Genomic DNA, 26,540 nt, shown 5'->3' on the forward strand with positions numbered 1-26,540 from the left:
AACAGTTTAGTCTTAGGAATGGAGAGATGGTTAACTTAGAGGAACATGAGGCTTCTACCTCTAGGGTGGAATACTGCTCTAGGATCATTGGAAAAAAATGTGACATTTAAGTTTCAAAATTGTATCAGGCATATCCAACTTTATTACACACACACACACACACACACTCAGATGGTTCACGGGGAATTTCCCACCTCATGATGCAAAAGAGACCCATATTCAGTAGAATCCATACTTCAGTATTGAATCCCAGTCTCTTCCCTGGTTGGCCATATGAAAGGCAAAGCTTCAGTGATACAGAGCAATAGCTGGAGTCATAAACCAACTCCGTAATCATGTATGTGCCCCCCACTCATCCGTGGCCACCCCAAGCAGACCTTTACCTTCCACATCCCTAAGTTCTAGAAAGTAAGAAAGTACCTCAGAGATGTCTCAGGTCTCAGCTTCCCGGCTCTAAACCCCTGAGGTAGACATATCACTCCTTGAACTGCCCAGGGCCGGGGGAGCACCCGTCTCGTCACACCGCCTTCCAGGTGGGGCTCCTTACTGGGGCTCTTCATAAACCAGAGGCCCCCAGCAAAAAGACCAACCCCAACCTCTAAGGTCTGGTAACCACGTACTACGAGTGTCCACCACCAAGAACTTCACCATCAATCCTAGCTGACAGTAAGTCTGAATGCAACACCCCAGTTTCTCAAACTGAAGCCTTCACAGCTCACCAACATGCTCATAACACACACACACACATCACACACACCACACACACACCACCCACCCACCACACACAATACACACACCACACACCACACATCACACACACACCACACACACATCACACACACCACACACACACCACACATCACACACACACCACATACATACCACACATACACACACCACACACACCACATACACACACACCACACAAACACATCACGCATACACACCACATACACACATACCACACATACACACACCACACACACCACATACACACACACCACACAAACACATCACGCATACACACCACATACACACACACCACACACACAGACACACACACACACCACACACATACACCACATACACACACCACACACACACCACACACACACACCACACACACATACACCACACACACACACACACACACACACACACACACACACGATGCTGTGTCAGGGCTGGACCCACTGTTTCACATTTCCAGAACTCATCATGGTATTTTTGCCTGCCAAGGTTCATTCTGCTTTTCTTTTTAAACTTTTATTCTTCTCTCATACATTGAATCCCTACTGCAGTTTCCCCTCCCTCCATCTCCCTTCTCCCCCACATCAACTCCTCCTCTGTTTCTTTTATTGCTGAGCAACAGCCCAGTTGTGTAACTGACCATCCTTAGCAAGGTTTTTGTTGGCTATCTGGGTCATTTCTGCCCTCAGGCTATCATGAATAAAGCAGCCACTCTACAGGACTTCAAAGGGTAGATGCATCCATCCCTCGGGACAATCGCCTATGAGGAGAATTTCTGGGTCATGAGGCAAGCACATGCCTCAGTTTACTTGGAGCTAACGGTTTTCCAGCGGTTGTCATTTTACATTGCCATCAGCTGTGTGGCAAATGCAGCTGTTTGTCCTCATCAGGCTTCTTAATTTTAGCTGCAGCGATGGGTTTGGATGTGGGAGGCATCTCTTGGTGTTGTCTCTTTTGATTACTGACCACGTCAGCACTCTTTCTGTGCTCGCTGCATAGTCACGTATCTCACATTGTCGCGTGTCTATCCAAGTCTTTAGCATCTTTTAAACTTGTCTGAGTTATCTGTTGAACTCTTGGTCTTGTATCAGAGATTTTATTGTGAGTGTTTTCTCCCAACCTGTACTCTACCTTTTCATTTTCCTAGCAGCCTCTTTCAATGATCAGAAGGCTTTACTTTTGAGGATCAGTTTGTTTCTCCTTTTGTGATTTTTCTGTTTGTGTCTGCTAAGGTCTCCCAGGCTCATGTGCTGACTCATAACCCCAGCAGGTGGCGCTGGCTAGAGGAAGTAGGTCACTGGAGGCGTGGCTTTGGGAACCGCCGCTCCTTCCTTAGCACTTGGATACATTTGTCCTTCCGCACAACACTGCGTGCTAAGTGCTCATTTGGGCTTCTAGAGCCAGCTTTGTCTTTGCCTATGCGCCTGCTTACCTGATGCTCCAGGGGTCTCCATCGCTGCCCACCCACTATTGCTTCTCAACCGCTGAAGCGCAGCCGCATCTGCAGCCCGGAGCTTTGTCCCAGATAGGACCTCCAAGACTACTGTGTCTTTGTGGAGTCCTCTCCGACAGTCGTCCTCGCCCAAAAGTCCTAGAGTCTAGGAGCAGTCTTTCCACCCTCCCTACCCCACGACCGCTCCAATTCCTTGCAATTGGAGCTTCTACCCAGACCGCAGCTACAGGCACATCTGCCCAGTCTCCACTCCTCAGATTCCTAAAGGCTTAGATGGATATCACATGTAGACCTGCCAACGTGGCACCTGAAGATAGAAGTGGGCACTTTTTCCCAGGCTGGTGGCTTCCCTGTCCGCCAGTAACCAGCAGCCCTCCTTCCTGATCCTGTAGACATCCTCTGTTGATCTTTGCGGGCATGCGTCCAACCCGTGCTCACCCAGAGCAGGAAAGTTTTGTGGAGCGCTCATCTTTTCCCTGACGCAGCAAAGCGGAACACTGAAGAATGGGTGGATGGATGGGAGGTGAGCGCAGCCTGGCGAGGAAACTGAGGAAAACAGGTCGCTGGTACCAATTCCACATTCAAGAGTTCTTGACCTGGCCTCACTCAGTGTTCCGCCAGTCCCGCCCCGCCCCTTCTGGCCTCCTTCCCTTTCTCTACTCCTGGCGTCACGTGCCCCCAAGTGTAGTCCCGCCCCGAGCTCCAGCGTCCTCGGTCTGAGTCCGTCTCTAGGCAACAGCAACCGGTACAGCAGCGAAGCAGCTGTCTGGCTGTGGGCCTTAGGTGCCATGGACCTGGTCATCACACAGGAACTGGCCCGTGCCCAGAACCAACAAGGTGGGTCTCATCCTAGCTCCGCTGATGGGAACCCCTTGGCCCCAGTAGAATGGCACAGAAGGCCTCCTGTTATGCGGTGGTTACAGCTGTTGAACCTGGCCTGATTGCTGAGTCGGGAGGGTTGTGGGCAGCCTGGCCAGGAATCATGCCGGGCTCCTCTGCTGATCCTCTGCCCGATAGACGCTGCTGCCCTGCGACGAGCTTATGAGCTGATCAAGTCGGCAAACCTGGGAAAGTCGGAGTTCGACCCCTCAGAGAGCTTTAGCCCGGACCTCTTCGTGCTGTGTGCAGAGGAGGCACTCAAGGTGGAGCTCCAAGCCTGGCTGGCACTGGCACACAATGAACCTGCCCCCTCTCCCATTTTTGGGTGTAAATGGCACAGAGGAGGGTGGGTGGGACGCTGATGAGTGTTGTGGAGATGGGAATGGCCAAGCTAGTCTCACAGTGATCCAAAGCTCGTTTATTCTGGGCATCTTCCCTATTCTTCCTGGCTTCAATGTCCTACAGATGGGGGAACCTGAGATGAGTGAGGACTGCATCCAGATGTACTTCAAAGTGAAGGCGCCAGTCACTCAGTTTCTGGGGCGAGCGCACCTGTGCAGGGCTCAGCTTTGTGCCCCACAGTCAGAGGCAAACCTGGTGAGAACACCCCCTTCTTTTTTCACCCGACCTCCAGGGATGGCAGCGGGGAGGTCTTAAGAGTAGCTTTTCGGCTAGAGAGATGGCTCAGCCGCTAAGAACACTGTTCTTCTAGAGGACGGGAGTTCAATTTCCAGCACCCACATGGTGGCTCAGAGCTGTCTGTAACTCCAGCTCCAGTGTATCCAACACCTTCATGTGGTCATACATGCAGGCAAAACACCAAAGCACATAACATAAAAAAAGAGTAGATTTAAAGAAAGACTGCTCCACCGCGATGCAGAACATTTACAGTTCCTTTTTGTGCTTTTCTTTCCACTCCGAATTTGCCAGTGCCTGGGGTGAGTCCGTCTGACCTTCAGTCTCTGTGCTACAGTGCTATGGCCTTTCTGTCATCTCTCTATCATAGCCTTCCCTGAGTTGGGCAGAATCTGGCACCCATGAGCACAGCCAGCTGTGGCTTCCCAAGAGTCTTCCACTGTACCCCAACTGTGCACAAGCTAGGGTACCAAGTAGTTTGCATTTGGTGACAGAAATGGAGATGAGCAGTGATGGGTGCTTGAATGGCAAAAGTGCTTACCTGTGCATTCATTGTGCTGTTTTAGGAGGAATTTGAAAATTGCGTGACTCAATACATGAAGGCTATAAACTTCGCAAAAGGAGAACCGAGGTAGGCATGCAAAACTGCCTTCTAGTTGATTGCATAAGACTTTGGTGCCCCAAAGTACCAAGTGATGCTAATTATTTGCACTATCATCCATCCCTCTCCTTTTTGTTTTGCGTTTAATGGAGTTATAGCACAGGCTTGTCTTGTTGGGGTGCCCCGAATTGAGGAGGGGTCCCCAAGCCGGATTCATCACCCCAAGAATCAAGAGTCCACGCGCCAATTGATGCAACACGCAAGAGGCTTTAATTAGGCATCTGCAGATGGGCCTCTCGGTCAGCTTTTAGACCGATTGGCCCCGAGGTTCAGTTACAATCAGCTTTTAAAGACAAAAACCACAAGCTTTTGGGAGGGGTCCCTATCTCGTGACGGGGGAAGGGGGTACGTGACTCCTGTCCCGGGGAAGTAGATGTTCTTCACATCAAACCTTGGCATGAGTTAATTTATCTCTCCCTAAGTAAATAGTGTTATCTCCTTGTTTCCCACTAGTCTTGTTTGCCCTGGTCAGTTCTTCACAGGTGGCAGCCCATAATTGGCTTTTTGTGGATTTACAGCCCTTCTGCAATTAAGGTCTCTAACCCATACATTCCATTCTGTGGTATGGCCGGTTCCTGGGATGGGGTCCTTTGTTCACTTCCCAAGTTCTCTAGTGGGGTGCCCTCCCTGTTTAAGCTTATATTTTATTTCTATAAATTCGGGGTCTTACAGTCTTATTACCTGGTAGTATCAGACACGTTCATGCAGCCTTCCCAAAAGTGGCATCCTTGCTGTTCTTAGGACCTGTGGAGGTGTGTTGCTGACTGTCAGAGGGTTTTCTCTATGGCCTCCTTCCGAACATGTCCCCCAGGGCACACCCTGGGGAGCCTCTGTTGGACTGTCCCCCAGGGCACACCCTGGGGAGCCTCTGTTGGACTGTCTCCCAGGGCACACCCTGGGGTTCCTCTGTTGGACTGTCCCCCAGGGCACACCCTGGGGATCCTCTGTTGGACCGTGGTGCTCTGCGTCTTCACCTTTTCCTGTCCCCTGCACTTCTTTCTGGCTCTGCAAAACACCAGCGCAGTTTTCTGTTTGGTGCTTGTCTTTTCCCCACCCAAACCCAAATTCATCATTGGAAAGTGAAGTTGGCATACACTTCCATTGGCACACATGCAGTGGGACCCAGCATTAGAAGAAGCTTTCGTTCCCTCTGCCCGTGCCCTCTGCTCGTCTGTGGAAGGCCCTGTCAGGTCACAAACTACATATGTACAAGGGCACAGAGTTCAGCCCCGTAGACCTTCCCTCCAGGGGTCAGGAGCCGACCCTGCACCAGAGATCTAAGTGGAATGAATGTTTCCAAAGACAGCCTTTAGTTCCTGGCCATGTTCCACTGCAAGGGTCTTGGAGACAATGATAGATGGGCCGAGGGGTGACTGGGACTTCACTGCTTTGGTTGCTGGCCACTTGGTTTTCCTTCCTCCTTCCTGAGTAATGAGCAGTAATGGCCTGTCTGATGACCAGTCAGCTGACAGAATGGCAGGGCTGCCCACTCCAGACAGTGGCTTTACAGAAAGAAAGTCCTGCAGCTCCCCCATGTGACCCCCACACGTGATACCCTGCCACGCAGAGGGAGACGTCTGGGAAGCGCCTCTTCACACACCTTCAGCACCTCCTCAAGGGCTTATGCTCAGACATGGCGTTTGTCACCAGCCCCTCACTTCCACCTTCAACACTCCGTCTGGCTATCTTACGTCTGCTCGGTCCCTAGCCGATTCTTGGGCTTCTTCCTGGTCACAATAGGATGCCACTCCTCCAGGAAGCTTTCCATGTCCCTTCTTTCCTTGCCTATGACTGTATTTTCCTGGAAGGAACCTAGTCCAGACAGGTACCATGCCATCACCACTGTGAGACCACCACTGTTTATGTGGAACAGGGCTGTCAGGGGTGGCTGTGCATCCTGGTGCTGATGCAGATTGCAGAGAAATACATCAAATGAGGTACCTGTACCTGATGATGATGGGACACACCTCCCCTATCCCATGGGTCCAGGAACCAGGTCCAGCCCTGTGCCTCTAGCATTCCGACGTCCACTCCCCGCCCAGGTATTACTTCTTGGTGTTCAATGCTTCTGTTCTCTACTGGCACATGGTGCGGCCATTTCTCAAGCCTGGATACCACCAGTATGTGATCCCTAGTCTCTCTCAAATCATCAGCGTGTTAAACCAGACAGAAGAAGAGGACAAGGAGTGGCAGGCAGAGCTGATGACGTGAGTGGGGACAGTAGACCTTAATTAACAGCCCTGGGTAAGTCCTAAGCTTATTATGACCCAGGCCATATGTACCTCTCTTTCTCTTCCTAGGGAGGGGCTGGGTTCCTGATTTGTCAGAATGTTCTTTCCAGAGATCTATGGATATTGCAACAGGCTTTAGAGATGCATGAGGGTTCAGATGAAAGGAGATGTGACACAGTCACTAGTCCTGGCCCTCGAAACCTTAGTGCGGTGGGGTTTTGTTGTTGGCGCTCTCGTTGTGGTTTTCGTGTTGGTAGGCACTTTGGCAAATGGGCGTGCCAATATGAGCATTACGTCTGAGTTCCCAGGTGACTGTGCATGGGAGCTCTGGGGTTGCTGCTGTGAAGCCACGGGACACCAGCAAACACCTGGTCACAGCGCCAGCAGCTAGACCCAGAGGGGATCTTCCACAGGTTTTGTCAGGAACTTGCTACAAGCAAGGAGCGGAGTAGATTTTTGACAATCTAGATCCCAGCACCAAAGATGTCAGCTCAAGTCTAGACCACAGTGTGACCATTTGGGGAGCCGCTAAGAGCAAGTTGATGCAAATGAGATCTTCCTTCAAAGTGTCTGGAAATGTTGTTGATAATTAAAATGCCGATGGCTGTCCGCAGTAGTTTCTTCCATCCTGCTGGCCTTGCCATGAATCCTGCTGAGTGTCAGGCGCTGCCCTGGGAAAACTTGTGAAAGTTTGTGAAACACAGAGTTTGCAAAAGCCTGAGAACCTGGCTCCTAGAGATTTTCCACAGAAGACCGCTAAGGAGGCTGATGCCGGCTGCCTTCTGTTGTCCAGGGAACTTCTTGAATGCTACCTGCAAGCAGGAAAAAATGAGGAGGCTGCCAAGTTCTGCTTGACGGCTGCACCCTTCATCAAAACCCATGTGCCGCACAAGTACCGGTATATGTTCTCAATCATGGTAAGCAGACACTTTAAAAGGAAAGGCAAGAAGTGGCATTCTTACAAGTCATTGCTCAGAGACTACGCACAAAACCACAATAGGCCCATTTGTTGAGGAATATAAAAATACAAACATACGTGAACAAAGCAAGAAAAATAAGCAGTTCATTCTATATGAAAAAGCGAAGTCCTTTCATTACTATTCAAATACTTCTTTGTAACAGCTTCAATTTTTTAAAAAAAGATTAACAGAAAATTTGTGAAATACAAGTGACTACTATAGCATCATGCCCCCAAAGTGTCTACAATCTGTTAATTTTGATGTATAAGAATCAGCATAAGTTATATATGAAATGTATAAAACTTAGTGAGAATTTGTCTTAATTACAAATATTAATTTTATAGGGGGGATAAAATAATGTCTAGGCACAAAATCTGAATGAATCTCCAATTCCTTATTTGAATGCCAAGTAACATTCAGCCACATTCCTGGACAGGTTCGCTACGAGCTGATGGACAATCATCAGTTAATAGAAGAGAAGAAGCATTCCACCAGTCTCTCCATCACATACCACATCAATTCACTAAAAGCGTAAGTGGTTTGGGAAAGTTGAGCTTGGGCTGGGATCAGGATACTGTCCCCTCCCTTAGGATGCCCTTTGTCAGTGACAGGGAGTTTTAGGGTCTAGGGCTGGCTGTAGGGGCTACTCTAAAGGAGGTGGTACTAGAGTTTTGTGGGGAGGCTCTAAAGTAATCCTCGTTTACTACATCCATTACTGAGAAGCAAGGGGGTAGTGAAGCCACCAACAGAGTAACTAGAGTCCCAGCAAGTGAAAAAAGTCCACAACTGAATCAGATTCTTCTCACAAGTCCTGCCAGATGAGACTTGAGGTAGTCCATGAGGAATCCATAGTGTTTTTGAGTGAGGAGAGTGAGATTACACTATGATTGGTCCTGAGGAGGGTGAGGAGATTACAGAATGCTTGGTCTTGAGGAAAGTGAGGAGATCACAGGATGCTTGGTCCTGAGGAAAGTGAGGAGATCACAGGATGCTTGGTCCTGAGGAGGGTGAGAAGATTACAGGATGCTTGGTCTTGAGGAGATGAGGAGATTATAGGATGCTTGGTCCTGAGGAGGGTGAGGAGATTACAGGATGCTTGGTCCTGAGGAGGGTGAGGAGATTACAGGATGCTTGGTCCTGAGGAAAGTGAGGAGATTACAGGATGCTTGGTCCTGAGGAGAAAAGGAGATTACAGGATGCTTGGTCCTGAGGAGGGTGAGGAGATTACAGGATGCTTGGTCCTGAGGAAAGTGAGGAGATCACAGGATGCTTGGTCCTGAGGAGATGATGAGATTACAGGATGCTTGGTCCTGAGAATGGTGAGGAGATTACAGGATGCTTGGTCCTGAGGAAAGTGAGGAGATCACAGGATGCTTGGTCCTGAGGAGATGAGGAGATTACAGGATGCTTGGTCCTGAGGAGGGTGAGGAGATTACAGGATGCTTGGTCCTGAGGAGGGTGAGGAGATTACAGGATGCTTGGTCCTGAGGAAAGTGAGGAGATTACAGGATGCTTGGTCCTGAGGAGAAAAGGAGATTACAGGATGCTTGGTCCTGAGGAGGGTGAGGAGATTACAGGATGCTTGGTCCTGAGGAAAGTGAGGAGATCACAGGATGCTTGGTCCTGAGGAGATGATGAGATTACAGGATGCTTGGTCCTGAGAATGGTGAGGAGATTACAGGATGCTTGGTCCTGAGGAGAAAAGGAGATTACAGGATGCTTGGTCCTGAGGAGGGTGAGGAGATTACAGGATGCTTGGTCCTGAGGAAAGTGAGGAGATCACAGGATGCTTGGTCCTGAGGAGATGATGAGATTACAGGATGCTTGGTCCTGAGAATGGTGAGGAGATTACAGGATGCTTGGTCCTGAGGAAAGTGAGGAGATCACAGGATGCTTGGTCCTGAGGAGATGAGGAGATTACAGGATGCTTGGTCCTGAGGAGGGTGAGGAGATTACAGGATGCTTGGTCCTGAGGAAAGTGAGGAGATTACAGGATGCTTGGTCCTGAGGAAAGTGAGGAGATTACAGGATGCTTGGTCCTGAGGAGAAAAGGAGATTACAGGATGCTTGGTCCTGAGGAGGGTGAGGAGATCACAGGATGCTTGGTCCTGAGGAGGGTGAGGAGATTACAGGATGCTTGGTCTTGAGGAGATGAGGAGATTACAGGATGCTTGGTCCTGAGGAAAGTGAGGAGATCACAGGATGCTTGGTCCTGAGGAGAGTGAGGAGATCACAGGATGCTTGGTCCTGAGGAAAGTGAGGAGATCACAGGATGCTTGGTCATGAGGAGATCACAGGATGCTTGGTCCTGAGGAGATGATGAGATTACAGGATGCTTGGTCCTGAGGAGATGATGAGATTACAGGATGCTTGGTCCTGAGGAGAAAAGGAGATCACAGGATGCTTGGTCCTGAGGAAGGTGAGGAGATTACAGGATGCTTGATCCTGAGGAAAGTGAGATTACAGGATGCTTAGTCCTGAGGAGAAAAGGAGATCACAGGATGCTTGGTCCTGAGGAGATGAGGAGATTACAGGATGCTTGGTCCTGAGGAGAGTGAGGAGATCACAGGATGCTTGGTCCTGAGGAAAGTGAGGAGATCACAGGATGCTTGGTCCTGAGGAGATGAGGAGATTACAGAATGCTTGGTCCTGAGGAGGGTGAGGAGATTACAGGATGCTTGGTCCTGAGGAGGGTGAGGAGATTACAGGATGCTTGGTCCTGAGGAGGGTGAGGAGATTACAGGATGCTTAGTCCTGAGGAGGGTGAGGAGATTACAGGATGCTTGGTCCTGAGGAGGGTGAGGAGATTACAGGATGCTTGGTCCTGAGGAGGGTGAGGAGATTACAGGATGCTTGATCCTGAGGAGGGTGAGGAGATTACAGGATGCTTGGTCCTGAGGAGTGTGAGGAGATTACAGGATGCTTGGTCCTGAGCAGAGTGAGAAACTGCAATATGTTCAGTCCTGATGTGAGTGTGGAGACAAGAACATGTTTGAAGCTGAGGGAATTGCTTATTTTAGAGTGGTTTTGACATCCTGGTAATAATGCAGAGATACATAGTGTCTTTTAAGGGCCAAAATATCACAGAACAGGGCTCCTACATACAATGGTGGCTTGGCAGACATGCCCTGCACACTTCCCTGGCATTTCCCTGCAGTGGTATAAGAAAAGGAATATTGCCTTCAAAGAGAAAGATAAGGAGTCATCAAAATTTGCCTGGGAAATTAGGCACAAAGAGAGAAGGGATGTTTTAAGATTGCCATTCTTAAGAAGCATGGGCTCATTGATTTAAGAGTTTCCCAGAGAATAGTTTTTTAATAAATATGACAGGATGATTTGACAACATAGCGTTTAAATCAATTCTAGGAAATTGGATAAACATAATTTGCCAGAAGACATCGACGGAATTCTGAGAAAAACCTATAAACATTTAAGTCATTATAATCACCACCGCTTCCCTTCTATCAAAGAAGAAAAGTAAGTGTAAGATTTCCTGTGTCTGCACACACACAGACACCTACATGGCGACCACACACTATTCAGAAAGTACCATTTTAAAAAAATGTGATATAGATACATGAAAATAAGCACCTAGAACCACGCAAGTACCCGCCCCACACCAGGGGGAGGATTTGGTGCTGCCTTTCTGACAATATTGTTCTGACATTTATACTGTCTAGGTACTGCACTTGGGGTATGACCCTTCTTATCCTACCATGGAAAATCAGTTGCAGCTTCTAAGCACAATCATTTTCAATTCGCCATGGAGCCTCGTAAACTTCTTAGTAGCTACACAGAAGAATGCATTGACCTGAGTCCTTCCCAGTAGCTCATCTTAGTTCTGAGGTTTCTGGCATTTCTGCATACTGGTGGAGTTGGGAGGAGTTCTGGGCTGGCTCTCGAATGAAGAGTCGATGGTATTGATGCAGAGGAGGGGATCTGGAATGTTCTCCCATAGTGGTGGCAGGGGTCTGTTTCTCGCCTCAGTGACTGTTCATCACACCCTTGTGAGCACTGCATTTATTTGAGATGATGAGATCGTAATTGCCCCCTCATGGTGGCTTTTGATTTCCAAGTCTCTGGTCACCACTGGGGTTCATCATTCACCTATGTTTGGGGCTTTCAAATAGCCTCCTCCAAGGATTTGTCTTCTGAATTCTCAATGATTTTTCTCACTAACTAATGTTCACTTCTAATGTAAGAAACCTGTTGACCACTTGACTGTGATAATTGTTTTAGCCGCAGAGCCTCTCCGTATGACAGCCAGTGTTACCAGAGGCAGAGCACCGGCTAGCCTCTAGGTTCATTTGACCACTGACTTGGGCTGAAGTGTCTAGAGTTTTATGTCCAAGAGGATGCACCATTGATGGTAATGGTGTCTGCATCTGATTGCGCAGAAATGTGGAAGTGGGCCTTTGTAGCTATAAGTTCAGATGTGTCATGCCCAATAAGGACACCCAGGACAGGTGTCCTTTTAAGAAAAGGAAAATTAAGGCACAGAGACTCATATGGGAACAGAAGTACCAACAATTACTGGCCACAACCTGGAGAAGCCAGGAGAGATCCTCTACTGAGTCTTCAAATGGAATGTAGCCTGGGGAATGCTTTGATTTGAGGTCTGAGACAATCATGCCCGCCATTTGATGCCTGGCTTGTAGGAACCCAGAAAACTGACCCAGAGCATGTGTCAGTTGTCTGTGGCTGTGTGACAGATGGCCACAAGCTGAGGCTTGTAACAGGGCACATTTGTATCTATCGGGTTGTGTCTGTGGACGAGACTCCCATTCATTCACCAGCAAGATGTTAGCTGCCTCCCCCAGGCCTTTTTAGCAGCTAAGCTGGGAGAGAGCATCCCTGCTCACATGGCTGCTGGCACAATTAGTTCCCTATGGCCCATAGCATATCTCCAGTGAGGATGGCCTGCTTTATCAGAACAGCCACAGAAAGCACCATATGTCGATAGACCTGGCAATGTGTGGTTCAGGCCTGGGGTAGACTCTGTTTGCACACAGTGGCTGTGTAGTGTGTGACACATACTCCTCAGGGGGAGGGGCATGCAAAGGGTCGCATTTGGAGTCCCAAGGACCCTAAAGCCTAAGTGATAGCCAGAGGAGAGGGATCAGGTCTTTCTGTATTCTGGGCTCCCCTCACCAGCCCCCAGACCCTCTCATCAGGTTAATAACAGCTCTCTGAGAGGACTGAGTGCTCATATACATGTGAACATGCATATGTGCTTGCTCCTGGAAGGAAGGCCAAATCTGTCATCAGATTCTCCAAGTTACTTTACCCAACATCAGACTCCAGCCGTCCTGTCCATAGCAGGGTATTGTACCAGGGGTTTGGTGATGGTGAGACCCCTTATGAGAAAACGCTTGCTGCATCTCTCTCTGAGATAAACTCCTAGAAATGGAGTTGTAGGGTGCTGCGCAGGGCAGGCACACAGGGAACTTGCCTTCTAATGTGTTGGTGACTCCGCTGAGCCTGTAAGATCGAAGTCCCAGTGCTTGGCCATGATGAAGCCAGACATTTACTCATACATGTATGAGCTCCGCTTTCTTTGTTGTCCATGCTCCCTCTTTTATCTGACTTTTAAAATACGGTATACATACCCATTATGCAGTCGGCTGTAAGGTCTTTCAAGTATTGAGATCTGAGCCCTTCAGCTTTATTATAGGTACAAGTTATCCAGGTGACCAGTTAAGCTTTTCTAAGTTTTGATATACAGAATGTTATACTTAACATAAGACTAATGTAAGCTAACATGTATTCCCACCAATCCTGGGCCAGATGCTGTCTTTGGTCCTTTACATGTGTGAACTCAGCTACTTAGGGGAACCTGGGAAAGGATATGTGACTTCTGAGGAACTCACTGGCCGTAGCCTCCTGGCCGATGTTTCCTCTTATCGACATACCTCAGATGGCATTCTCTACAGAGAGCTGTTGGGGAGCTACTCTCCAAGGCTCTACTTCCATCTGAACCTCTAGCTGAACCCATTGTGTCTAGAAGGACCCCAGGACTGTTTCAGATTCACAGCTCTTTGTGCAATCCATACTCAACTACCACTTCTAGGGAACAGCTGTATAGCTCCCCACTTGCCCAGGGTACATCATAACCAGCCCGAACTGCCTTTTAATAGATGTAGGACCTTTGCCCACGCCCAGAGAGCCTTGGAGCTTCCCAACACTACAGATCCATACTGCAATATCCTCATTTGGGCTTCTGTGTCTAGGAATCTGACTGGAGGAAAAAAAATGTAACATTTGTTCAAAACCAAAATGGTCCAGGGACCAACTTTTTACCCTTCCCTGAGTTCCCCCTTCTAGACCTGCCTATCAGGCCCAGAGCTCAGGTGAAGCTTGGAAGCAGAAGTCCTAGGGCCATGCCTTGGATATGCAGAGCCCGAGGAGAGAAGGGTGGGCAGAAAATAGATTTCCCTTTCCTAACCCTGCCTCCCACCCGAAACAGCTCAAGACCAAAGCAACAGGAGGCGCCACCACATGTAGTCACTGAGACTCTGTCTGGATGTGTTTCTAACATTACAAAGTCAGGGAGACACTGGGTCTGTTCTGCCAGAATGGCTGCCAGTATCTGGAGACCCTTAGTGGTCACTGCTGGTGACGTTTCTGGAGTCCAATGGGAGGAAAGCAGGGATGTGGTGACGGAACAGAGTATGATGAGTCGGGGAAGGTTCAAGGTCGAGGTCAGGGAGCTCTGGCCAGTCTCCTGAAGAACGACAGCCTGGCGTAAGTCTTAGAAATGGGCGATTGCCTCTACCAATTTGTTCTTTTTCAAAGAACAAATCACAGGCCCTACACTTTAAGACACATTTAAGCATCACCCACTGTGACTCAGATTGGTGATGCTGACTACATTGGTGACATCCCATATGCCCGTCACAGGGAGGAAGAGCCTGTGCCGTGTCTCTCCCCACATGGCCTTCCTAAATTGAGTTCACAAGGTGAACATCGGCAGAGCCTCACAGGGTAACTGTACAGGGAGTTTGTGATGGCCCAGTGCTGCTGTGGCCTCACAGCATTTGGGCAGTAGCCTGGAATTCTGAGTGGGAAGAGTGTGTCCAGTGGGGACGGACAGATGCAGCATTGCGGAGAGCTTTGGGTCACGGGGCAGGGCCAGCACAGCAGGTCTGTAGCTTTCCTTACTTTACTCTTAGCCATTGTCACACAACTGTCACGGTGCAGCAAGACTGGCATTGTCACTGTCAAACAGTGCATTTCTTCCCCGTGCTGAGCCAGTGCCTGCTTGTTCCTCTATTTCTAGAATGCTTCTGCTTTTTGAATTGGGCCGCCTGTCTGTGACCTTGAAAAATGTGTCAGTGGCCAGCGACTGCCTCTCAGATCTGAAGAAACTTGAAACCAAAGTAAGTGGCTACAGGGGGTAGCTCAGAAAACTATGGCCCCAGGGCTGAAAAGAAGAAGTGTTGGTGGGAAAGGCCTTCTGTCCTCAGCCTCCTGCACGAGTGTACTGGCTGTGTCTGCTGGTCCTTCCTTTCACCTTTGTCACTGGCTCTGACCTGTGTTGTCACCACTGCTCAGGGAAGGGCTGTGTAATGCTCATAGGAGTAATGACATACCTCATGCTCCTCTGACCCCTGGACATTTAAGTCATACTTAGTTTTTGCTTATTTCACAAAGGACTACAATAGAAGTTCTATGCCTAAACTAATAATTTAGCAATTAGGGATTCCTCGGTGACACGGATCATCAAGAACTGTCACTGTTAAATTTTTTATGCTTATGACAATATTGCTATCCAGGGGAAGTTTAGGAGCACACGCAGGCTTAGAAGCGGGCTTTGGGATGGCAGGGCTCTTAATGAGGCATTTCCAGAGTGGAGCTGCTGCATTCAGAACGAGGTTAAATGACGGTTGTGCTGGAGAACCTGGTCTCTGTCTGGACCACCGCTTCCTGCTGTCTCGATTGAACACCTGCACAGTCCCGGTTACCTATGAGGGTGACCTTATGTGGCCTGTAGTTTGTTAACTAAATAAATCCACAGGACAGCAGACAAGCAAGAGCAGTTCACATAGCCAAAGGGAGAGCAGGATGCGTATGGGGTGCCAACATAGAACTGGTTTAAATAAGACTATCTGGACCTTAACCATCGGGCGACACTTGGACAGGACAGGCCAGCGGGGTGAGGAGGAGGCAGTTGAGGCTGGGGATACGTGGGGTTTATTTTGCGGCACTTAACCAAACTCTTTTGTGGTCCATTTTCCTCTTCTAGGTGTCTTTGACACCAGCACCCAAACCCAGCATTGCCCCCTCTTCACCAAACAAGAGCTTCCTTCTCTCTCTGAATCCTGGGTTTTGTCTCTAAGAGAGCAGTGCTAATGGGGCACATCTCACAATGACATCTGTACTTGGTGAGGGGAGAGGGCTGGGGACAGACCCACCTTGCCAGGTAGGCCTGCAAGGGAAACCTACGATACCAAAGAGCTTCCAACTCCACCCCAAGAGCACTGCCCAGGGGCAGGCCTCTCTCCTCCTCCTCCACAGCTATTGCCCATCCACAAGGCTCTCTGTCATCTGCTGAAGCAGCCCAACTAACACGCCAAGGAGGCCATTGGGCTTCCTGGCTCTGCCTTCCCTAATTGAAGCTGCAGTCTTTGTAATAGTGTACCTTGGCCACTTGCTCTGAGTATCTTTAACTCAGGGACAAGGGGGGATTGAGGGTGCTGTGCCTCTGATTTCACACACCCTCCCTTTTCCTCACTGGTCTGTTCTAGGCCTCCACCTCAATGTGTCTAAAGTGTGTCATTCTTATTCATGTATACTTGAGAGACATTAAATTTATATTTTTAGTTAAGGCTTCTGTAGACAACTGTGAAATAGTAACGTTAGTGTCGGTAAGTTTTCCAACTTTTTACATCCTGTTTGCCCTGTTTTTATTTTCTGTGAAAAACACCCCATTCTTTCCCTGTGAGAACAGATGTCTCAATTTGGCAAAGAACATCTGTTATTTGTTACGGTCCTTGGTACAAGTTCAGGGAAGACTGGCCATGCTTTGCCAGTGAAGTCTCCTGGGTCTCCTGAGAAGTATGCGCCATATTGTGCTCATTGTCCATCTTCCCTGCTGGTATGCAGCCCTCTTGAGAATGGAACACATCTGGCTTACTCCCTCCTATACCGCTACCTCCTGGTACAGAAGCTGGTGCCTAAGAGGTACTCAAGAAACGTCTCCATCTTGCTGAAGATGGCCAGCTTTCAGGGAACCTATGGCTAGGAGTGGAAGAGTCAGGCCACTTTCAGGGAACCTATGGCTAGGAGTGGAAGAGTCAGGCCACTTTCAGGGAACCTATGGCTAGGAGTGGAAGAGTCAGGCCACTTTCAGGGTCAGTATGGAGACATACATAGGAGGAAGAAGCGCTGAGCCCAAACATCTGGAACTTTGGCAAAATAAAAGCAAAAACACAATTCTACGTGACTGTCCAGAAATAAGTGAGCCTTTTGCCATGTGAAGCAGTGCTGAGAGACAGTGATGGAGTCTACCTTGTGGCCCAAACAGCAGAGATGCAGCAACATTGTCCTCAAGTCAGAAGTACCTAAACACTACACAGCATACAAGAAACTACAATCTTCAAGGCACTGGACAGCAGATAATGAGGGAAAGTCCTGTGCCGTTTAACCATCTGTAAGGGGCCTCAGGAGAAGCCTAGGCGTCAACCTGCTAGTGGTGGGATATAGTGGGGATAAAGCAGCTACAGGTCACCGGGCAGAGGAGCAGGAGACAGGCACTCGGGAAAGCTGCCCTGACCCCTTTGCTGGACACTGTAAGCACATTCACACTAGGGCAGCATTCCTGCTGGGAAAGCAGGTTACCTGGAGAAGTAAGACAGCGAGACTCTCTGCAGACAACCTGGATATAGCTCCCGTCCTCTTCAGCCAGAGAACCAAACTCTGAATTCTCAAGTGAGTGCTCAGGAGTGTAGGGGAAGCATCTCCACTTTACCTTGCTCTCACTGTGTATAACAAAGTTTAAGAACAGGGAACACCATGTGATTCCCTCACTCATTCTAAGCAAATGAAGATGCTGTTTGAAAAGTCGATGAGTTGCTTGGGTGGCCAGTCGGCAGGGGCATAGGCACAGGAAACAGATGGGTCAGTGTTGTGTCTTCAGCTGGTTAGGCTCTCCTGGATTTGTATAGGCGCAAGCCAAGGTTTGCCAAATTGTACACATCAAATATTTGAGCTGACTATATGCCCTTTATTCTCTAAATAAACTAAAACTGGTAGTGAAATACAGAGATGAGTTTCATCCATGCAGGAGCCACATCCATCTATGGAAGCCTGTACCTTGGGCACAGGCATCATGTGTTCTCTGAAATGCTTTGTCATTAAGACTTGAACAGTGTAACTGTGTAACACTGAGAAGCTCAGAAATTTTGGCTGTGCGCCTCCCCATAAACTGCCTCGTTAAACTTCAGATTTCCAGCTGTGAGATTTCAAGACTGGGATGAGGTCCTTGAACAAGGTTCACTCAAAGAACCCTGCAATGGTCATAATGATGGCAGGGACAGGGCTTATGTCACACTCTCCCACAAGGGCATGGTACCTCATACCAAAGCCAGTTGCTAAATTTCATAGATGTTGGAAGCTAGTTTTATTATTTAAAAATAAAGCTAGGAACTCACAGACTCCCCCCAACATTACAGAATAGAGGCTGTGGAGATAGAAGAGTTAAAGGGGAGTGAATAGGGGTGAGTTTCATTAAAACACATTATATGCACATATGAAATTCTTAATTAAAAACAAAGGGAAGAAGAATGTAAACCAGAGATTGAGATGACTTAGTGTAAAGGTGCTTGTCACCAGATCCGAGGACCTGAGTTTGATCCGTGGAATCCACGTAGCAAAAGGAGAGAGCTAACTCTTGCAGGTTGTTCTCTGACTTCCATACTCGCACACATGCATTCACACAATCATGTTTTTTTCATTTAGGTCAGATGTGGTGGTTTACTTCTGTAATGCCCACACTCAGAAAGTTGAGGTAGGACTGGCATGAGTCCTGAGCTTCTGGGGAAGTCTTAGCTAAAATGTGAGAGTCTACATTTTACAAAAGAGAGAAATGAAGAAATAAGGGAAAATCAAGTTCTTTAAAAATCAGTGAGGTTTTTATTTCCCCTCCTGTTAAAAGGTTTCAGAAAGTCTTTCTCCCTTTGTGTCTTTTGAGACACAGCATGTTTTCTTCCCGTGACTTTGTGCCGTTCTCTGATTGTCCATTTTTCTGGTTTCTGTTTCTTCTGGGAAATTCAAGGCATCTTAAGGGTCTTTAAGGCTGATGAGTGTGCATGATTGCTGTCACTTATGTCTTTGTGCTCCAAACTCCATCTGCATCCACAGGATCTTGCCAAGCAGCTAGAAATCGAAGGCCTGGAGTGTGAATTAGAAGCTTTGAGACTGGAGAGTAGACTTAAAATGTACCTTCGAGGAGCCGTTGAGGTAAATCCTTAAGCCCAAGTCAGAGTTCCCCTAGGCCCAGGACTACTGGGGCCAGGCCAGCTTTGAAAGCACTGGTACAGTGTGACAGTGAGGTGCCAGGGGCCAGGAAGCCAGAGGCCATGGGGCATGCGGCCGAGAATAGGATAGGTGTGGGGTGGGAGGAAGGCTCAGAGCATGGTGAGAGTGTTCTAAAATTCCTGCCTGGGAGCATTTCTTCTGGAAAGGACACATAACACAAACCAGAGGTGGTGGGTCTCAGTAGTGAATGAATGAGTAGACTCCAGTAAGAAATAAATGAACTTTGATTTCGCTTTGTCTAAGCCTTTTGTCTGAATGTCTCGCCAAGTGCCCACTATGGAATGGGAAGGATCATTGTGGCATTCTCAGAGGGATCTGATGACCTGGAAATAGCTGGTGCCTGACCCCCCTAATCTGCCATCTACCCTGATGGCCATCCCCAGCACTGGCCTTTCCAGATGGTGATCATAGCTAGTTTCCTATCCTAGTCTCACAACCCTTAGCTGGCTACTCAACATGATCCCTACAGGAGCAGCTGGACATCATAAAGAGACTGGACGTCATACTGCAGCGGGCCATCCGTTTGGGTGACCCCACAACCATCCATGTGCTATGTACCACACAGTGGAACGCCTGCCTCCCCCTGCTGCAGCGCAACCTGAGGCACTACCTCCGGAAGCCACTGACCACCATCGCTGAGATTCTGGAAAAAGTTGATAGGTAGGCACCATTTCTCCTGTGTTAGCCCCAAGGGCTCTTAGTGGGGGGAGAGCCGGGATAGGGATTTTTAGTACTACAAACATACAGAGTCCAGGGTGTGTGCACACTGTTCTCAGCATCATTTGAGGGGCACACAGGTACAAGAGCCCAGCTGCACTTGTTCAGCGGATGCCTTTCTGTCACCCGGGGAACCAGATCAAGAACCCTCATGGCATAAGCAGGCCTCACTCTATCTCCGTGACGATATATAGTGGTGGTGATTGTCTGGAGAGAGACTTGTAGACGTAGCCTCAATAGCCATTGTGGGCATGTGGTAGACAGGCTATCACCATAATCTAAAGACTCCTTCTAAGTGCTCTTTGCTCACCCAGCATACTGCAGGGGCTCTGTCATTCACTGTCCTCACAAACGCTTGGTTTTATTTATTCCTTGACTTCAGCTGCTCTGCGGATATACATTTTTATTCATCAGTAGGTACTTTTTTATTTACCTGTGTGAACAAAGTGTCTTTGCCGTGATGTTGACATTCACCTGTCTGTTTTGATGACCTGCCTGCTCAGACCTTATGTCTCTGCCAATTTAGCACCAAGGTCATGCTGGCTTTATACAATGACTTATGAGGTGTCATTCGAAAATTGCTTTCCAGAGGAACCGATACAACTACTTGTCTTGTTTCCCATAATCGTCAGTGAAATCATCCAGGCCCAGGGTGTGCTTGTCATCTGTATCCTGGAAGTCTTCAGTCTGAGACAGTCCCTAAGTGTGGACTGAAATGAGGGAGCCCATCCTCAGAGCACTGTGTCACCATGCTTGGGTGGTCACATGGCTCATGCTCTGCATCCTGGTTTTGTCAGCCATAAAGACCCGAGGGAGGGGAGCATTGCATGTCCTAGCTAGGGTGTGATACACTGCCTTCCCTGCACTCTCCATTAAGGCTGTGTGCACGCCTAGTCTGGCATTCTGTGTTGTTCGATGCAGACTCTGACATGCCTGCTCCCAGTGCCACTGTTACACAGCTTGTCTACCATGAGGTGACAGTCTGGACGCTCACCAGTATGCTCTTCCTCTCTCCATTCTGCCTCTGTGCTATCCCCAGGAGCTAGCTGAATAGTCTAGAATTCCCTCTTCCTTCTGTTGGCTTCCTTGCCTTTTATGTATCTCCGAGGTCACAGCTGGGCTCCCTTTACCCGGCACAGCCTGCCTGAGGCACTTAGTTCCCACCACCCCTCTTGCCACCCGTGGAGATGCTGGCCTTATTATGCCACCAAGGTGCCACCCCACAGCTAATCTGTGCCTATTGCTGATAATCGTTTCATTCTAGGAAAACCATGGCCTCTTATGCTCACCTCATCTTTGCTACTTCCAGGACCATCTCCTTCTTCCACAGAGCAGAGTTCACCATGTGGGGGGGAGCATCCATCCCGAACCACAGGGCAAGGCTGGTGGACACCCTCAGCCCTGCTCATCTGAACGGATCCCACACGTCTCAGTTTCAGAAAACATGTTGCTTGTTACTGGATGGGGGACTGGCAGACACACTGTTCTTTAAACATCTTGCAGGGATTTGTTTTTCTTCTGGTCTCCATGATCTCTGATGGACAGTCCAGTGCAGTGTGGTTCTCTGGGAGCACCATTTCCCTCCTGTTTTTAAGCTTGTCTTTAATTTTTCAGCATGTTAATTATAATATTCTTAGGAGCCTTTAAAATTTTAATATAATTCAAGCATGTTAGATGACACTTTTATAAGATTTGGGGAGTTATGAGCTATGGTTTCTTTGAATGCATTCCTCTTTCTGGGATGCTAGCTATACACACATGGAATGTGGGACATTCCTCACAGTTCCTGGGCACTGTTTGGTTTTTTTAAATTCTCTTGCTCTCTTCTGATGAGGTCACTGCTGTTTCCAGGCTCATGGCCTTCCTGACTGTCCATTCTGCCATTGTATTTGTCTAGAACGGTCCTTCTTTCACTTAACACAGCTTTTGGGTGTAGTATTTACTTGTAACCACTGTTTTCCCTTTTTTCGTGGCTGTGATATCTACTTTAAAAGATTTATCTGCACAACCCAACAGCCAGCCTATCTATGTTATAGTCTTTCACCCCAGGGCATGACTAAAATGACTAATAAGTCTGTGTTAAGCATTGTAGATGGTATCCTATGGAGTATTTGCATTTGCATTTGTTTAAGATAGGATCCTATATAGCTAGTAGACAATGCAGCCATGACTAGCCTTAAATTTCTTATATAAATCAGGCTGGCCTCTGGTTTGCAATGATCCTCCTGCCTCTGTTTCCCAACTACTCTGAATGCACCATGATTGTTTCTGTTTTAAAAGAAGTGCTGTTTTTGTTTTGGTGGGCACTTTAATATTAGCTGATGGTCTTAAAGTCACATTGGCTGGTCCACCTTGTCCTAGTGTATCTCTGGGGTTTCCCACACCCTTCTCAGAGAAAATTTGCCTGGGGCATGGGCTCTTTTCAGACTGACCTTTGTGTTTTGCCGGGGGCAGAGGTACAGAGATCCCTGCTGTTCAGCAATCACATGCTGTGACTGCCACCTGTTCAGAGGACACTGTGCCCACCTATTCTGCCTCTGGGAAGCCCATGGCTACTTCCTTCATATGTTTCCTTCCAAGGGACCCCGGTTACATACTATTATTGCCTATAAACAGCTGCCCTCTTGTTAGATCGTTTTTTTTCAGATGCTATGGGTGACCAGGTGACTCTATCATAGCTGGAAGCAGAAGCAGATGTAGTCTTGGGGCAGCTATCTGGCTTTTGTGAACTCTGGTTTTACATCTTCCTGTTGTGATTTCCATTTCTGATCCCCCATGGGCTTCTCTCTATGAATGATGTCCTGCTATCTGCTCCTGGCAAGTTTCACATGGGCCCCTGTTACTCCATCCACAGTGGGCACCATGATGCACTGGATCCCTGCTTCTCTGGGTATCAGTGCCCCAACACCTGTTAACACAGGTTCTCTCCACTTCTCTGCACACCCGCAAAATACTTCTGTTACCCCTGAGGTCATGAGAATGCTTTCTATCTCCATCTTGGTAGAAAGTCGGTGAGCGTATAGGCCCTAGAGCATCTCCATCCAGCAGTCCATAGGTTGTTAGCTCTGTGTTCTGAAGTGGTGCTTGAGGTGCCATCCACCCCCATCACTACTGTATGAAGCTTTTACTCTCCAAACCTGGCTGAGCTCCAGTCAGAATGTGGCTAAGCCTCCTGGGCAAACAAGCAGTGTATCCGTCACAGCAAAGACAATGAACTACAACATCGACACCAAGTATGTTTCCGGAGACAGAGGTACATCACAGTAGACAGCAGGGTGACAGTGATGTCTGGGTGGCCATAGGAAAGCTGAGCCTGCCTTTATGTTTGTGCCACAGCAGGAAGCACTACACTAACCTTTTCCTTGTCTGCTTCTTCTGACTCAGTGAGCATGACTCCAGGGGCCTATAACAACCACTGCAGATTTTCTCTCCCTTTGTCAGATTTCTAGACAAGGCAGGAAGGAGGTTAGAAAGCAGGGTCCTGGGTAGTCATATGACTCCGTGCCTCTTGCTGATGACTGGACAAAAGTCCCATAGGCACATCAGCAACCCACAGCTTCCTCACTCACACGTGCTGTTATCTCTAGCCTCATGACCGTGATGCGCTGCCAAGTCCACATGGAGATGGCTTATATTGAGCAGGATGAGGACCGGCTGGAGCCCGCCATTGAGCACTTGCAGAAGGCCATGCACCTGGACAGCCAAGGCCTCTACCAGGACAAGATGAGCACAGCTTACAGCCGGCTGCAGCTGTGTACCATGCTGTACCAGTCCCCCGACCGCCCTGAGGACAAGGCCACCATGGCCATTGAGCAGGTACAGACCCAACCCATTGTGAGGCCAGCCTTCAAATGAAGAGTCTAAGGGGGAACCCTAGACAGAGAAAATCTTAGGGGCCATGCAGACCCAGGCATGAGGCCCAAGTTTAGCTGCTCAAGGTCTGTCTGGCATACAGAAGGCCCGTGGGAGCTCTGTTGCCTGAGGGTGTAACCTTAGGGTGCCTCAAGAGTCTCAGCTGTCCCAGTGGTGGGACTACCTCACATTGTTCATATCATACTGTTTGCAGGCAAAGAAAGCCACCTTGAAAGACAGTGCCCGGAAGAGGCGTGCACTCCTGGTGAATGCAGGCCTGGCCCTCGCCCCTGACACCTTCCAGATCGTGCTGGACAGCGAGAATGAGGCCAAAGGTTAAATACTAACCTTGTAATCACTGCTCTTGACCTTGTGACACATCATGTCAGTCTCTGGAAGCACTAGAGAAGGATTGTGTCTACAAGTGACTATTATTAGTAGACTACCACAACCAGAACTTAACCTCACTGTTGTAGATGCTGGCATCTGTGATGGGGATGTGATGGGCTGGTCTATCTTGATGCCATCTCCCTTGGCTTGTAGATAGTCAGCTTTGCTCTATGTCCTCACTGGCTGTCCTGTAAGTCTACTTCAATGTCCTCTTTGTACAAGGTCTCAGTCATTGAGTGAACAGGACCTCCTGATAGTCTCTTCAACCTTATCACTTATTCAGACCCCCTCTCTTGAAAACAAGCCTTCATCCTGGAGTCCCAAAGACAGGGCTTGGAAGCAACCTGTTTCTGGGCACAATTCAGTCCATGGTACCATCTAAGGAAAAACATGGCAGCTCTGGGGTGCTCTTTGTATCAAAGCTCCAGCACAGCTCTGACAAAAAGTCTTATAGAGACGTGAGCCTTGAAGATGACAGTCTGAAGTTGAGTTGGCTGTAGCCCATTTTGTGGATCCAAGGCAGGGGCAAGAAAGGGAGGATGGAGTCATGGCCCTGTGCTGGGATGAATGAAGCCCCCGAAAATATAGGCCTCCCAGCCCAGGAGCTGTCTGTCTTACTCCACCGTATCCTTTGCCCTTTTTGTGGCTCTGGTTTTGTTTTGACTCTCAAAGTCTGAGAAGCTGTAGGTCTGTTGACATTACATGGGTCAGCCTGTCCTACTTGGTTTCATTAGATGAACATAATTGGTTAGCCAAGAGTCTGCATTTTCACCCAAGGACATAGTGCCAGGCTGGCACCTGTAGGACTTACCAAGGCATGGGGTTCCAGTGTGGAGGATACCCCAGCAAGTGAACACCTGTGTTTATACGGAAGCACACAGGAAGCAGGAGGTCACCCAAGAGGAGGTGCATTCCCACCCACCCAAACCCAAGCCCTAGTTTCCTATCTGGTGTCTCCTGTGCCTGGCTCTGCACTTGGCAGCTAGCTCTCACTATGAAGCTGAGCTCTGGGTGGGTGTTCATCTTAGATCTGGAAAAGGGACAGTGATTCGGAGCCTCTACATCAGGCAGACATGACTGCTGAGCTTGGAAGTGCATAGTGGGTGCTGTCTGAGAGGCCTGGTCCTTCTGAGCTAGCACAGGCTGTCTCTGAGAGCAGGAGGCTCCACACACACCACAGTAGCTCAATGTCATTGCTGGTCCAAGAGAAAAGATGCCCTGGTGATGGCCTCTTCATATCCCTAGAATGATCTCAGCTGTCAAAACCTCATTGCAGACTATGGTCCCATTTGCCTGGATCAGCAGTGCCCAATCCTGGCCCACCTCCTCACCTTGAATGCTTCATGCTTTCAGTTTCCACCGGGAAAACCAGGGGTCGCTTCACCTACCTCTGTGCAAAAGCTCGACATTACATCCTCAGCGTGGACAAAGCTGCTGGGCACCTGCGGCGTCTGGGATATGAGAATGACAGAGAGAGGTGAGCCAGGAAGGAGGAAACAGTGCCAGGAGGAGGGTCTGTCTGCTGAAACCTTCATCCAGGCACTGAGCTCACGGGTACCTGGGACCCTGTGAGAGATGACAAGCCACAGATGCTCCACATGTAGCCTCTGTGCTGAAGGGTGTGGCTCTTTCCTGTGGAACACTGAGCCACTTTTTAGGGCATGCTGGCGAAGGCCACCACAGGAGTCCATATCCCAGGGAGACCCACCCACACCACATACAGGGAAATGAATTGTGTGGGGGCATTTCTCATTGTTAAATGACAAGAAGTGTCATTGGCACTGGGGAGAGGACAGCCAGAGAGCTACACATGACCTGGGGGACAGCCCTAGCTCTGACCTCTGGGCCTTGACCCTACAAAATGTTCCAACTCTGGACCCTGAGTTATGACCCCTGCATGACCCCACTATCTAGGACTGTCTTCCCATTCTAATCCTCAGCCAGCTCACTTGTGTGTCTCAAGTCAGAACTTGGCACCTGGATGCTGTAGGATGCTGCAGGATGCTGTAGGATGCTGCCGGATGCTGTCAGATGCTGCAGGATGCTGTAGGGTGCTGTAGGATGCTGCAGGGTGCTGCAGGGTACTGTAGGGTGCTGCAGGATGCTGTAGGATGCTGCAGGGTGTTGTAGGATGCTGTAGGGTGCTGCAGGATGCTGCAGAATGCTGCAGGGTGTTGTACGATGCTGCAGGATGCTGTAGGATGCTGCTGGATGCTGTCAGATGCTGCAGGATGCTGTAGGATGCTGCAGGATGCTGTAGGATGCAGCAGAATGCTGCAGGATGCTGCCGGATGCTGTCAGATGCTGTAGGGTGTTGTAGGATGCTGCCAGATGCTTTCGGATGCTGTAGGGTGTTGTAGGATGCTGTCGGATGCTGTAGGATGCTGTAGGGTGTTAGGGTGCTGTAGGATGCTGCAGGATGCTGCAGGGTGCTGCAGGGTACTGTAGGGTGCTACAGGATGCTGCAGGATGCT

The 26,540-nt window shown here is 48.9% G+C and overlaps 1 protein-coding gene across 4 annotated transcripts in view; it reads left to right on the forward strand.

Moving 5' to 3' along the window:
• Window positions 1–2,875: 2,875 nt before the first annotated feature.
• Window positions 2,876–26,540, forward strand: part of Cfap46 (cilia and flagella associated protein 46) — an 84,987-nt gene continuing 61,322 nt past the window's right edge. For 3 of the 4 annotated variants that reach the window (XM_021228073.2, XM_021228075.2, XM_013117563.3), the window contains exons 1-14: window positions 2,907–3,040; window positions 3,221–3,345; window positions 3,548–3,679; window positions 4,285–4,349; window positions 6,422–6,586; window positions 7,404–7,527; window positions 8,006–8,100; window positions 10,936–11,046; window positions 14,849–14,948; window positions 18,931–19,029; window positions 19,577–19,767; window positions 23,412–23,640; window positions 23,891–24,011; window positions 25,420–25,543. In XM_021228073.2, the coding sequence (XP_021083732.1) occupies window positions 2,992–3,040; window positions 3,221–3,345; window positions 3,548–3,679; window positions 4,285–4,349; window positions 6,422–6,586; window positions 7,404–7,527; window positions 8,006–8,100; window positions 10,936–11,046; window positions 14,849–14,948; window positions 18,931–19,029; window positions 19,577–19,767; window positions 23,412–23,640; window positions 23,891–24,011; window positions 25,420–25,543 (1,730 nt within the window). In that variant the 5' untranslated portion in view covers window positions 2,907–2,991. Of the gene's footprint in view, window positions 3,041–3,220; window positions 3,346–3,547; window positions 3,680–4,284; window positions 4,350–6,421; window positions 6,587–7,403; window positions 7,528–8,005; window positions 8,101–10,935; window positions 11,047–14,848; window positions 14,949–18,930; window positions 19,030–19,576; window positions 19,768–23,411; window positions 23,641–23,890; window positions 24,012–25,419; window positions 25,544–26,540 lie in introns of all 4 variants that reach the window. The other variant, XM_040752159.1, reaches the window with a different exon arrangement.

This window comes from Mesocricetus auratus, unplaced genomic scaffold, assembly GCF_017639785.1.
Source record: "Mesocricetus auratus isolate SY011 unplaced genomic scaffold, BCM_Maur_2.0 Super-Scaffold_4256, whole genome shotgun sequence".
NCBI lineage: Eukaryota > Metazoa > Chordata > Mammalia > Rodentia > Cricetidae > Mesocricetus > Mesocricetus auratus.